At 42.7% G+C, this 13,694-nt stretch overlaps 1 protein-coding gene across 2 annotated transcripts in view; it reads left to right on the top strand.

Annotated features, from left to right (window-relative positions):
* The window catches only part of CTTNBP2NL (CTTNBP2 N-terminal like), a 145,702-nt gene that overhangs the window by 57,535 nt on the left and 74,473 nt on the right, over nt 1–13,694 (top strand). For both annotated transcript variants that reach the window (XM_082247187.1, XM_082247186.1), the window contains exon 2: nt 12,472–12,579. In XM_082247187.1, the coding sequence (XP_082103313.1) occupies nt 12,481–12,579 (99 nt within the window). In that variant the 5' untranslated portion in view covers nt 12,472–12,480. The remainder of the gene's footprint in view (nt 1–12,471; nt 12,580–13,694) is intronic.

Below are 13,694 nucleotides of genomic sequence, written 5' to 3'. Positions count from 1 at the left end.
TCTCTGAGGAACAATTCCAACCCCTTGTTGAATCTACAGTATGCCACGAAGAATTCAGAAGGCAAAAGAGGGTCCAACCCAGTACTAGGAGCTCCCTAATATAGTGAGTGTCTATAATCTCTGTTATACCATTTTAGTATTATATCTCTAACCTTGGGCCATTAAAACAATTGTTGTGATAACCCACATTATCTGTGTTGGTGCGCAATCCACATTACCATGCAATGCAATACAATAACATGCTGCAGCAGACTGACTGCATTGTGGTTGAAGTAGACCAAGGCAACACAATGGATACATATGTCTGGAGGGGAATGAGTGAGGTTCAGCTTTTGGCAAAAATCAGGCCTAGATATATGGATAAAACGGTGCTACTTGGTGCCATGTTATTTAAAACCAATATTTAGTGCCGTCCTGTATTGTGTTGCCTTCTGAAGGCCCAGAGCACTGTTATGTGATGCAGAATGGAAAAAAAGCAAAGAGGTGCCTAAAGTAATGCTGCAGTACTGGAATTACACAGAGAATATCCATAGTCTGGGCACACAAAAACTGAAGACTGGTAATCTGGCTGGTAATCGCCACCGCACACAATCTAAACACCAATGACATAGGCAGCCTTGGCTTAAATGGTACATTTTGCTTGGTGGCACCAAAGCCAGAGCCCTGCTGTGTACAACAAAGAGTGCAGTGTCTTATTACCATAGTTAAATCCTAGTACCAGTGAAAAGCAAAATTACAAGCATGATGCCATTCGCCTTATGTACTCTTAGTTTGATACAGTGATGTTGAAGGAAGTAGTTCCTAGAGCCAGTGATGCCATTAAACACAATCTCAATTTCTATTTATTTTTTTGGATTGAGGGAAATGTCAGTCTGACAAACTTGGGATGGTTTAGATCAAGGTTCTCTAAACCTTGGCCCTAGGGCTGAATGTGGCCAATTTGTGTGCCTTTTTATCTGGCCCTTGGGGCACTATTCCTTCCACTGATACAAAGCACTGTTCCTCCCATGGATGCCAATGACAGGTAGTGTTCCTCCCCCTGGCACCAGCAATGGGCCACTGTTCCTCCCCCTGGCACCAGCTATGGGCCACTGTTCCTCCCCCTGGCACCAGCTATGGGCCACTGTTCCTCCCCCTGGCACCAGCTATGGGCCACTGTTCCTCCCCCTGGCACCAGCTATGGGCCACTGTTCCTCCCCCTGGCACCAGCGATGGGCCACTGTTCCTCCCCCTGGCACCAGCGACGGGCCACTGTTCCTCCCCCTGGCACCTGCGACGGGCCACTGTTCCTCCCCCTGGCACCAGCGACGGGCCACTGTTCCTCCCCCTGGCACCTGCGACGGGCCACTGTTCCTCCCCCTGGCACCAGCGACGGGCCACTGTTCCTCCCCCTGGCACCAGCGACGGGCCACTGTTCCTCCCCCTGGCACCAGCGACGGGCCACTGTTCCTCCCCCCTGACACCAGCGACGGGCCACTGTTTCTCCCCCCTGACACCAGCGATGGGCCACTGTTTCTCCCCCCTGACACCAGCGATGGGCCACTGTTCCTCCCCCCCTGACACCAGCGATGGGCCACTGTTCCTCCCCCCTGACACCAGCGACGGGCCACTGTTTCTCCCCCCTGACACCAGCGACGGGCCACTGTTTCTCCCCCCTGACACCAGCGACGGGCCACTGTTTCTCCCCCCTGACACCAGCGATGGGCCACTGTTTCTCCCCCCTGACACCAGCGATGGGCCACTGTTTCTCCCCCCTGACACCAGCGATGGGCCACTGTTCCTCCACCTGGCACCAGCGATGGGCCACTGTTCCTCCACCTGGCACCAGAGATGGGCCACTGTTCCTCCACCTGGCACCAGAGATGGGCCACTGTTCCTCTCCCCTGACACCAGCGATGTAATTTTTTATTTTTCCCCAGACCACCAAGCTTTTGGCATTTTCTACTCCTACTTGCCCTTTGTTTTGAAAGTTTGGAGATCCCCTGGTTAGATCATATTTCAGGCTTTAATTACTATATTTGAATCCAGTCAGGCGATTCCCCTCATGGCCTCTCCTAGGAAAATCCCTGTCACCCTAGGATAGGTAATGTGCTACTACAATCTCTTCACCTTCATAACCTAGGATGGAGGTGTTCTGGAGTCCATGGAGACAGCTGGAAACCATGCTAAATAATAACCGTCGGCACAGCAAGGAATCGGCGTACTGTATTTCTTGGTGGGAGAACATAACAGATACAACCAAATTCTTTCAATGGTGTATAGAACGGCCCAAAATGTAGCCAAAGTATTATATTGCAGAATACCTTTTTAGAGGTGATTGCTGCATTTCATCTCCTCCATGACTTGGGGGTGTTCTGTAGTCCTTAGAGATAGCCAGGAATAGCATTACTGACGCAGAACAAAGGTTTTTAGATAATGTTTCTGGCAGGATCAACAGGAATTTCTGCACTTCTGGAACAGATATATTTTAAGGGAGCAAATAAGAGAAGTCTATTGCTGGGCTTTACATACCCTTTAATTCATATTGAAAAAGACCACTTTTGTAATGTTGAAAGTTTGGAGTGATCATCAGCCATCCAATGGTAATATCTGACCCTGAGCCACTCACAAAATTAATGCCTGTGGCACTGGCTAGAACCATGGCTTTGAACTGAACATAAAAATGTCCACCGCAACAGCCAGAGATTCACAATTGCTAAATGCATGGAAATTAAGAGCGCATGGCCTGTGGAATGATCAATACCACAGCCAGGAGTATCACCTAGGGACTGATCATTAGTGAGGAGTCAATTTGTGTGTGTGTGTGTGTGTGTGTGTAATCTGGATTTTTGATATACACTTTATTGTCAAAAGTATTTGGACGCCCTCCCTTTGCAGCTATAACAGGCAGCTTTGAATTTTCTGGGAAGGCTGCCCACAAGATTTTAGAGTGTGTCTATGGGAATGTTTGACCATTCTTCCAAAAGTGCATTTGCGAGGTCAGGCACTGATGTTGGACAAGAAGGCCTGGCATTTTAACACATCTATGGAGATTTCTATGTACCGTAGTTGTTCGCCATTCCACAAATGTGCGCAGTTTTAAACCGTAACATGTTGGATGGATGTTGGATAACTTGGCGTGACATCATCTTTCATTATATACAAAAATAATTTTTTTAAGTGCAGTAAAATTTATTTTTTCCCCAAAAAATTGCGTTTGAAAGACCTCTGACATCGCATGGCAAAAAATATTGCAACGACCGCCATTTTATTCTCCAGAGTCTTTGCTAAAAGAAAAAAGTATGTGTGTGTGTGTGTGTGTGTGTGTGTGTGTGTGTGTGTGTGTGTGTGTGTGTGTATATATATATATATATATATAATTTCTGTATATGTGTGTATTTGGGGGTTCTAAGTCATTTTCTAGCTAAAAATACTGATTTTAACCTGTAAACAATGTGTCAGAAATAGGCCTGGTCCTTAAGAGCCGGTTCACATTAGCGCGACTTGTCAGGCTACTTGTCAGCCTGACAAGTCGCGCTCCCTCACAGTCCATTGACCGCTACAGGACCCGTTCTAATAGGAGCGACACAAGTCGCTCCAACTTAGAAAAAGGGTCATGTACTACTTTGGGTCGACCTCAGAGCGACTTGCATAGACTTCCATTATGTGAAGTCCCTGCAAGTCGCTCCGAAGTCGTGGTGCACTGTAATGCACAAGTCGCCCCCGAAGTAGTAAGGAGTCGTGTCGCGCTAATGTGAACCGGCTCTTAGTGATTAAGCTTCCCTCTGTTATCCTATGTGTCCATGCAAACAGGGATGTTTTTAGCAGTTTATCAGCAAAGGAGTTTAGTCTGTTTTTTTTTTTTTTTTTTTTTTTTGAACGCCCTAAAATTGCATTTAGGAGCAGGAATTCTGACCACAAAATCCGCTGAACACTGTTAAACTCTCATAAAACTCTAGGCCCGTTTAGCACCTCAGTGTTTATTTTTTTAATGGCCAGAGAAAATTACAATACTGGCAAATTAAATAAACTAACTCACAAACTCTGCTAAACTCACCTAAACTGTTTTGAAAAAAATGCAGCTTTGGTGAGTTTATAAAGTGGATTTTATCCTGTCAAGATAAACAGCATTTACTTAAACCGTGTGCCTGAGGACTAATTGGTACAGTGCCTGAGCCCCCCTGCAGTCTGTTGTTTGGTCACTGAAGGAGCAGTAACACACTAACTAATAGGATATAAACTCCTCTTTCTCTCCCCTTCTCTCAGTACATTCATTCCCTGTTAGCACATGTGTGGCAGAGCCTGACTGGCTATTACCGTTGCCATCCTTCTAGTCTGAGTGCTGCTGTTCACGGAATGACAGGAGGCTGTCAGCCTAGGGCTGAATGGCATCAGGGAATGGGGCCAGAACAATAAAAAAAACCTACAGACAGGGAAAAACAAAAAAAATATTTAGGATTGCAGAAAGGGAAGAGGGTTTGAAAAGGACGAAATACATTTCATGAGTCAAGTTCTGCTTTAAAGAAGAAGTAAAGTTTCCTCTGTAACTTGTACCTATAGTTAAGCCTTATCATAGGCTTACTTATAGGTACTGTAAATATCTCCTAAACTTTTAAAACACCATTTAGAAGATATTTTCTTTGAATGCAGCCAGAGACATCACTGGCGCAGCGCTCTGAAAAAACTCACACCCATGCTGTTCCTTCAGAGCCCTGTGCCGTGAATGGCGGCTCCCTTGCGCACGCGCGGGAGTGACTTCATCTCGGCTCCAGCCAATCCGATGGCCAGAGGACGCGAACCCAGAAGGAAGAAGGGTTTATATGTCGGCCGTGTCAGTGGTGTGCAGGCGGCACTGCGGGGGCTTTCGATCTAAGGTAAGTATTTCATAATGACATAGTATGCAATGCATACTAACTCATTATGCCTTTTTTTTTTCAGGCTTTTATTTATTTTTTTGGGAGGTTTACAACCTCTTTAATCTTGCCATACACTGGTAGAATTTTTTATTAGAAAATTTTTTGTTTTACAAATGTTCATTTGATTTAATTGTTGGGATCATATTGACATCCTTTTCAACCACAGGAGAAACATTTGAAGGAACAGAATAAAAATGGAATTCTCACAGTGAATAAGGCATTATATTGTTTAAAATAGAATGAATTTGTAGAAGTACTTTTGAATGTCACATTAGTTTGTACCGATGAGGATTTTATATGATTGTTCGTACTAAAATTTTCTAGTGTATAGCTAGCTTTACCGTCTATAGTACACTCTGTTACGAGGCTTTTAAATCAAGCCTCATCATTCTATCTTCTAATGTTCTGTATGGAGTCTCCAGGTTCTCAGGTTTGAATTTATCTGCCTTGTGGGTGCATCTGCTGCATGAAACACATTCTGTGCTATTCATGGGCACAAAGCCAGTGGCTGTCCAATTTTAAATTATTTCAATATACTAATTAATAGTTAATCAAACTAAATATCACCAGAGAATGATCACGGAATCCAGCCGTCGGTCATAAAATCCTTAAACAATGAACTTTTGTGGTGTAAGTTACAAATTACCTTGTATCCGATTTAGTAATGCTTGATAGCACAGTGCCGAAATGTTTCATAATTAGGTGAGTACTTTATAACTTGATTGCAGTGTAAATTTTGTGGACTAAATTAACACTATTTTAGTCTACTAAAATACGACTAAAACTAAAATGGCATTTTAGTCAAAAGACTAGAACTAAATCTAAATTTGCTGCCAAAATTAATACTGCTTGATTGATCCCAAGATTTCATTGTCAGAAGCGAATGGCTTTAAATTGTAGACACTGATGTAACTTAAGCCTAGTACACACGCAACGATTATCGGCCGACCGATCGTCTGTCTTTTGTCCAGAGTGGTGTTTTGTTGGTTGGAATGTGCCTAGACTGCACACGAATTTTCTCGCCCGACAAAATTCTACTTCAGAAGTGATGTCATGTGTTGGATTGCTTTCTTTGTGTTCTTTCTTCTCTGAGCATGCCCAGTCTTGCTCATTAGATTTTTCCCTGTCGAAATCTGTACTGACTGCACGAAAATCGGCTGTGTTTTGACGGCGGACAAAAATTTTATAGCCTGCACACCAGATTTTTTTCGGCCGAAAAGTCGGAGTCGGTTGTCGGAAGCATCATACTAAAAAGCCGAAAATCGTCAGATCGGTCGTCGGACGAAAATTCCCTGCCGATTTTCGACGCGTGTGTACGAGGCTTTAGCCCTTGAAAAATAGTGTATTCTCATTTGTCATATTTGCATAGTCTTGAAGCTGAAAGAGGCACAAATTGGTGATCACCATTTTCTGGACAGAAACCGTCTTTTTTTTATTTATTTATTTATTTATTTATTTATTTATTTATTTATTTTTTTAATTCTGCCTTCATTATAAGGACATTCTAATTTAAAGTTAAGCTCCAGGTACGGGTTTTATCATGACGTTATAATACCAGAAGTAGGCCGGAATTGATGCATGTACTTGCGGTATTACTGGATTTTATTTAGTGTAGTGTGAGTGCGCACTTTACTTTTTTAATAAATTTGAGTTTTAACTGTGCTATCCTACGAAAGTTTCTTTCTCCTTTTAGATGTGATTTACAGGAGTGGAACCAGTGGATGTCTCTGAGGATGTGCTGAGATCAGGGCATTTTGAATTATGAGGGTTTAACGCTATATGCGCTGTTTGACCATTTGACAGTGATCAAACCTTTCTAGAAGAGCTGCATGGTTAATCATTAACAGATCGTGATCTCGATTCAGCCCCCTTCACACAATCTTAATCCAGCATTTCCACGATTCGTGTAACAAGTTCAGAACAGTTCCCTGCTCACAGCTGTCAAAAAACAAGCAACCATTGCTCAGCACTGAAAGATAAAATGAAACATTGCATCTTTTTCCATTCATTTACAGATCAAAGGGATGGACTTCAGTCTGCAAATTAAGCCTGTATAAAGCAACCTTGTCAAGTTTAAAAAAAAAAAAAAATGTATCCCCATTGAAAACACCTGTAACGAAACGCTTATAAACGCGAGTTACCGCGTTTAGACCCTGTTACAAGCATTTGGCGCTTCAATTCAGTTTGAACACTTTTTTTGCTTTCATGAAAATGCCACTAAACTCAACTGCCTAACTACTTTAAACGTTTCAGTGTACATGAACAGATAAGAGAACACAGAGGAGAGTTTAGAGGCTGCTGAAGAAAACGCCAAACTGCTCCTAAACGTCTGTTTATCAGCAGCAGTGTAAATGAGGTCTTAGTCTCCTTCTCCATTTAATTAATATTTTCCTGCTGATTTTTTTTTTTTTTTATATTAATTTTATTTTATAAACCATACCCCAGGGCACCATCCGTCGTCTCATTAGGAGCATGCCCCAAAGTTGTCAGGCATGCATACAAGCATGCTGGGGCCATACAAACTACTGAGTACCATTCTGAGTTGTGGCAATGAAATTTCAGCAAAATAGACAAGCCTGCTGCATCATTCTCTCACTTTGGTTTTGGGTGTCTGTGGATTCAGGCTTCTGTTGTAGGTTGATCATTTTCATTTACATCACACCATGTGGCATATACATATATATATATATATATATATATATATATATATATATATATATATGTATTATATCAGGGCTTGACAAATTTGCTTGGAATCTAGGAGCAAGCTAAAAAAGTTAGGAGCCAGCTTTATTTTCATTGACAAAAATTACCAATCTTAAATTTACACATAAAGACTAGGACCAAACATCATAGGTATTTAACTTGTGTAGATAATGAACATATTCTGATGGGACACACCAGGTGTTTAATGCAGTGTCATTTTTTTTTCACTTGGCTTTTTGTGGCCATGAAATGAATATGCCTTGTACTTTTGCGTGTGATGGGCAGTGGCTCACTAGGGAAGGACAGTGCAGCAAGGTGGGGGGCGATAGGAGATCCAATTACCAAGAGTAACATATGCCACCTTAGGCCCCTTTAACACGGCCACCTCCGCTCAGCAGAATCCGCTTTCTCAGCGGGGATCTTTTTGCTGTTTCCTGTTGAGCAGGCGACTGAAAGGTCCTGTCCACTCTATGCAGACACACAGCCCATTCTCCTCTATGGGGCAATCCGATGGAAACGGACCATCTGTCTGTTTCCATCCGATGCCATCCAATCCGATTCACTGGACGGATGGAAAATAGAACCACCATCCGTCTGTTTTTTAGCGAACAGAATCGGATGGCGGCGGGTTGCCACTCCATAGAGGAGACTGGTGGGTCTTATCAGGTCCGTCTGAAAAACTGACAGGCGGACCTGATCAGTCAGTCTGCGTGAAAGGGGCCTTCGGCTGTGCCATGGCAGGGCAGGGAGATGATGAAAAATAATACATTTCATTTTTTTAAAAATAATGTAAAAAAAAATAAATAACCACACTCTCTTTCCACTTACCTTTAAGCAAAGGGCGAAAGATGAAGCCTGCAAAAACTTCTGTCTCTTCTCCTCTTGGGAAGGAGATGGGCGGGCATTGAGAACAGGCAGGGGAAACGGCGCCGTTAGTGACTGCTTGTCAAACTCCCAGCCACAAGAGGGCGTTTTCTTACGTTTCTGCACTGTCCCTGTGAAGTGGATTGGTCATATTGGATCTGATCCTTTTTGAGCTTATTATAAATATTAGACATTTTTATATCTTTTTGATACTATTATAGGGAAAAAATGCTTGGACGCTACCATTTATTTTGGGTATGAATGTTGTGGTTTGTATGATACAATTTTATTTAGTTTTAATATAGTGCTGCACTTTATTTAGTATTCTCTGTTTAACATTTTGGTTTTACAAATTTGTGATGCTAGCAGTTTACAGGCCAATTAACCTAACTTTTCATTTATATGGTTTTATTGTGTAGGTACATTGGTCCAGCTTGGCTCAAGGAAAGCATACATTATTCCATACAAATGGGACCGCTGTGAAAGTGGAAAATCACAGTAGTAGTGAAAACAGGGGATCGCTTAGGCTTGGTTCACACTGCTGCGACTTGGCATCCGACTTATGAGACCCCAAGTTGCGTGACATGTGAAATGCCCTTTTTAGGCTCCATTTACACTTGTGCAACATTGGGCATCAAAGTTGCATGACAAGTCACACCCCATGTTTTCCAATGATAACCATTCATATATGTTCAACTTAAAGTTGCAGCAACTTCAAAGTAGTTCATGCAGTACTTTGGTCTGACATTTTGAATGCAACTTTAAGGTCATAGACTTCAATGTTAACCCTCAGAAGTTGCATGAAAGTCATACCTGAATATTATGCAATGCAACTTGTGTGCAACAGTTGTCCATTATCACTGGTCAAAGGCAAAGTCCTTTGCACTCCAAAGTCGGTGCAATTTTGGAGTCGTACAAGTGTGAATAGAGCCCTACTCCCATGGACACCATCAGTAATCCGTGTGTTCTGATTGGACAAGGTTGAGAGGCAGGGTGGTGACCTCAAGCCATCCACTTTGTCAAATCGGAGATAGTGGAGAGGGGAATTGCCCATTTTGTTATGTGGCTGCGGAGGACTTGAAGCTTGAAAGTCTAGAAGAGAGTCTGCGAGACCTAAAATACTTATTGTAGTCAGAAACCAACAACACTGAGGCCCCGTTCACACTGGGGCGACGCTACTTGCCGGGGCGACCTCACAGGTCGCGGCGCGCTGCTCACACCGCGACCTCGGAGCGGCCGGCACGGACTTCATAACATTAAAGTCTATACAGGTTGCTCCGGGTCGCCCCAAAGAAGCTCCGGACCCTTTTTCTAAGTCGGAGCGACTTGTGTCGCTCCTATTAGAACGGGTCCGCAGCTTCTCTATGGAAGGCGACCTGTCAGGCGACCAGGTCGCCTGACAGGTCGCCCCAGTGTGAACGGGGCCTCAAAGTCATGTATTACATCTCCCTTATAAGAGAAAAAAAACACTCCTGTTCGTTTTGAGGCTGGAAAGGAGTTGTAATTACTTGTTTCATAATTGGTCTTGTGTTATTTTCCTGTAAATGAACTGAACAAGACTAAATAATACTGTTGCTCAACCCAAACACTCCCATTCCACTATGCATTCCACATTCCACACATGCCTATATTATCTTAATATGATCAGCACAGTAAATATGTAATATATATATACACAAAACAGGTTGGACACCGGCATCTTACTGTACATGGAAGCATGGAAGGTGTGTAATTTATGTATATCTGAAAATTTACAGAGATCAGGAGTGTAATCTCCAAGGCTGGAAGCAAAATAAGATGTAAACCACTTGCTAACATAAACATCCTAAGCAGTCAGGCTTTGTTTCATAAGGTAAAGATCAATGTTCAGACTTCACTAGCCCATAGGAACCAATTAACTATGCTCTTTCATAGTTCCGGTAAATTGATGAATAGTGAGCCACAGAGGAAAAATAAAAACCTGAAGAAATGAATATCATACTCTATTATGATGTACCAAACCCCCCGGCGACTTAACTGCTAAAACCAATAAATCCTACTCTACGGTATACTGATATCATTAGCCTTTTTACTGCCTTTGATACAGTTGACCATACATTCCTCTTCCACTACCTTGATCTCCAAGACTCTTCTTTCTGGGTTCTCCTCTTATCTATGTAAGCCCTCCTTCAGTGTCAACTGCCTTCTGCTTATCCTTTTTTTGTAGGGGTCCCCTAAGGCTCTGTCCTTGGACCCCTTTTATATTCTATATACACCTCCTCCTTTGCTCAGTTGATAAACTCACATGACTTTCAATAATCTCTATGCTGGTGAAAGCCAGATCTGTCTCTACAACCTTTTGCTTTCGCATTACTTGATGATTGAAGTCAGTGAGCGAATTAGGTGGTTTGTTTATTTTAGTTATTCAATCTTCCTTAAGCAAAATTTTTTTTTTCTTTTACTTTTTCTGTTTGTAGGCTTGCTTGCACATGATTGGATATCTGTTGTAAAAGCAAATTTTTACATTTTGTTCTTTTGTTTTACCTCACTTATGAAGATCAGTAAAAATTCCCATTTGAAAGTGAAAAATGTTCTACTCCTTTTTATTACGTTAACCTCACTGTTTCAAAACGTGTCTATATGGTCTTGTAAATATATTAGTAAAATGTATTAAACGGGGAAAAGAGGTCCCAACATAAATGCATATCTGCAAGCAATAATCCTTAACACTTTGTATGCCCTAACCACCTTTCTTTCATAAAGACATTGAGATTGATTTAATAAAGTTAAAAAGTGCAAAATCTGGTGCAGCTGTGCGTGGTAGCCAATCATCTTCTAACTTCAGCTTGCTCAGTTAGGCCCATTTCACATGGGCGATCCGATCCAATCCTCCTGTCAGTTTTTCAGGCGGACCTGATCGGATGCTCCATGCATCCCTATGGGGCAGTGGATGTCAGCGGAGACATCTCTGCTGACACCCGCTGCTATCCGATTCCGATCCTGTCCATGAAATCCGGATGGATGGAAACCCTATTTTCCATCCGTCTGGAGGACAGGTGGTCTGTTCTGATCCGATCTTCCCATAGAGGACAGCAGGGATCTGACAGCTCCGTCTCTGCACACAGAGTGGAGACACAGCTGTCATCCGCCTGGTCAGCGGGAATCGGCGGATCGATCCCCCGCTGAGCAGAACGGACTCTGACGCCGTGTGAAAGGGGCTTTAGGCTGCTGCAAAAAAAAAAACTGGAAGTTGATTGGTTTCGAATCAGAGCTGCACCAGATTTTGCACACTCCAACTTAGTAAATCAACCCCATTGTGTGGAGGAGCTCGTGGCCTTCGCAGAGCACTCACTTTACCCTGATGAATACCTTTTTGGGATGATCTAGAGCAGTGGTCCTCAACCCTGGTCCTCAGGGCCCACTAACAGGCCAGGTTTGCAAGATAACTGAAATACATCCCAGGTGATATCATTTGCTGTTCAGTGATTGCAGTACTCAAGTCTGCATCTCCTCAAGGTTATACCTGAAATCTGGCCTGTTAGTGGGCCCTGAGGACCGGAGTTGAGGACCACTGATCTAGAACACTGATGGCAAGCCAGGTCTTCTCTTTCATCATCCATACCTAACAAATGCTCTTGATTGAATGGTCATAGATTCATATTTTCATATTGACACTCTTGTGGAAAGCCTTTCAGAGGGGTAAAGGCTGGGGGGATCCAACTTAACTTCACAACTCCACTCTTGGGCATTTAATGTCTCTTATGTGCATTGCTGTTACTCCTGTTCTGGTCCACTATTAATTTATAGCCAATGGTGCAAGATCATCGGCAGTGAAGGTGAAACTGGCAATTGCAGTCCTTGGTCATGATAAAATCTAGGAGTCCGCGCAGTGAGAGAAGACCTTTTGTAAGAGATGAATTCCTCTTTCATATACTATATGTATACATTACAGTTCCCATATTTACTGTTAATAGTTTTGGCTAACCAAATGTTTGGTTTCTAACGCATCTCTGTTTCCTTTATTTAGGGGAACACCATGAATCTAGAAAAACTCAGCAAGCCAGAATTGCTGACACTGCTGAGCATCCTAGAAGGGGAACTAGAAGCAAGAGACCTTGTCATTGAGGCAATAAAGGTAAACCTTTTGTTACCGGTTCTGTTGGCATAATTTTGCTTAGATTTATGGATACTAAAGAGTAGTAGTACAGAAATGAGGACTCCACACTTTTCTACTTCAGTCTATTGATTTACCATTTAAAGGAGAGATGTTTCCATTTTCATTTTTCTGTTCCTGTTTTAAAATCTGTTAACTTATGTGGCAGCACCCCACCCGTTCAAAAAAACTTAGTGATAAAAGAAATAGATCACATTAAGCCTCTGTTCACACTGGTGCGGCTTTGAAATGGCGCTACTTCAGACAGTCTGGGCTCAAAGGAAGTAAATTGAATGATGCTAACCATCCGTAAACTCAGAAGAGGACCTATGGTGGAGGGAAGGTTCTGCAGGGCCTAGCATTGGAGACGAGGTGAATAGTGCAGGGAGAACTACATTTTGTAGGGCTAGGAAAGCGAATAAAAAATAAATCTGTTTCAGGATAGACATAGATGTACAAATGTGTCAGTGTAAGCAATTCTTATTATACCTGCCAGGAATCCACCATGATGTAAGACATTCATGCACTCACTTCGTCTTCGCTTTTCTTTCCTTTCCTCTGCCTTTCCTCTCTCCTTTCCCCTTTTCACTTTCCTTTCTGCTTTCCTTTCCCTATTACTGCCTTCCTTTCCCTATTACTGCCATCCTTTCCGCCTTCCTTTCCCTATTACTGCCATCCTTTCCGCCTTCCTTTCCCTATTACTGCCATCCTTTCCGCCTTCCTTTCCCTATTACTGCCATCCTTTCCGCCTTCCTTTCCCTATTACTGCCATCCTTTCCGCCTTCCTTTCCCTATTACTGCCTTCCTTTCCGCCTTCCTTTCCCTATTACTGCCTTCCTTTCCGCCTTCCTTTCCCTATTACTGCCTTCCTTTCCGCCTTCCTTTCCCTATTACTGCCTTTCTTTCCCTATTACTGCCTTTCTTTCCCTATTACTGCCTTTCTTTCCTCCTTAGGAGAAACGATTTCCCCCCAACTCAGAGGTTTTCTGGAAAGTGATCAAATATATGCATAACAATAAAACACTTGACCAAGGACCAAATGACCTGAGAAAGTTATGTCTGAGTGAGTCAGGATCATATCTTGTGCCATTACAGTA

The sequence above is a fragment of the Pelophylax lessonae genome (genome assembly GCF_965119305.1).
Source record: "Pelophylax lessonae genome assembly, chromosome: 2".
Classification (NCBI taxonomy): domain Eukaryota; kingdom Metazoa; phylum Chordata; class Amphibia; order Anura; family Ranidae; genus Pelophylax; species Pelophylax lessonae.
The sequence above is the reverse complement of the archived record's forward strand: the minus strand, read 5'-3'. Positions and strand labels throughout refer to the sequence as shown.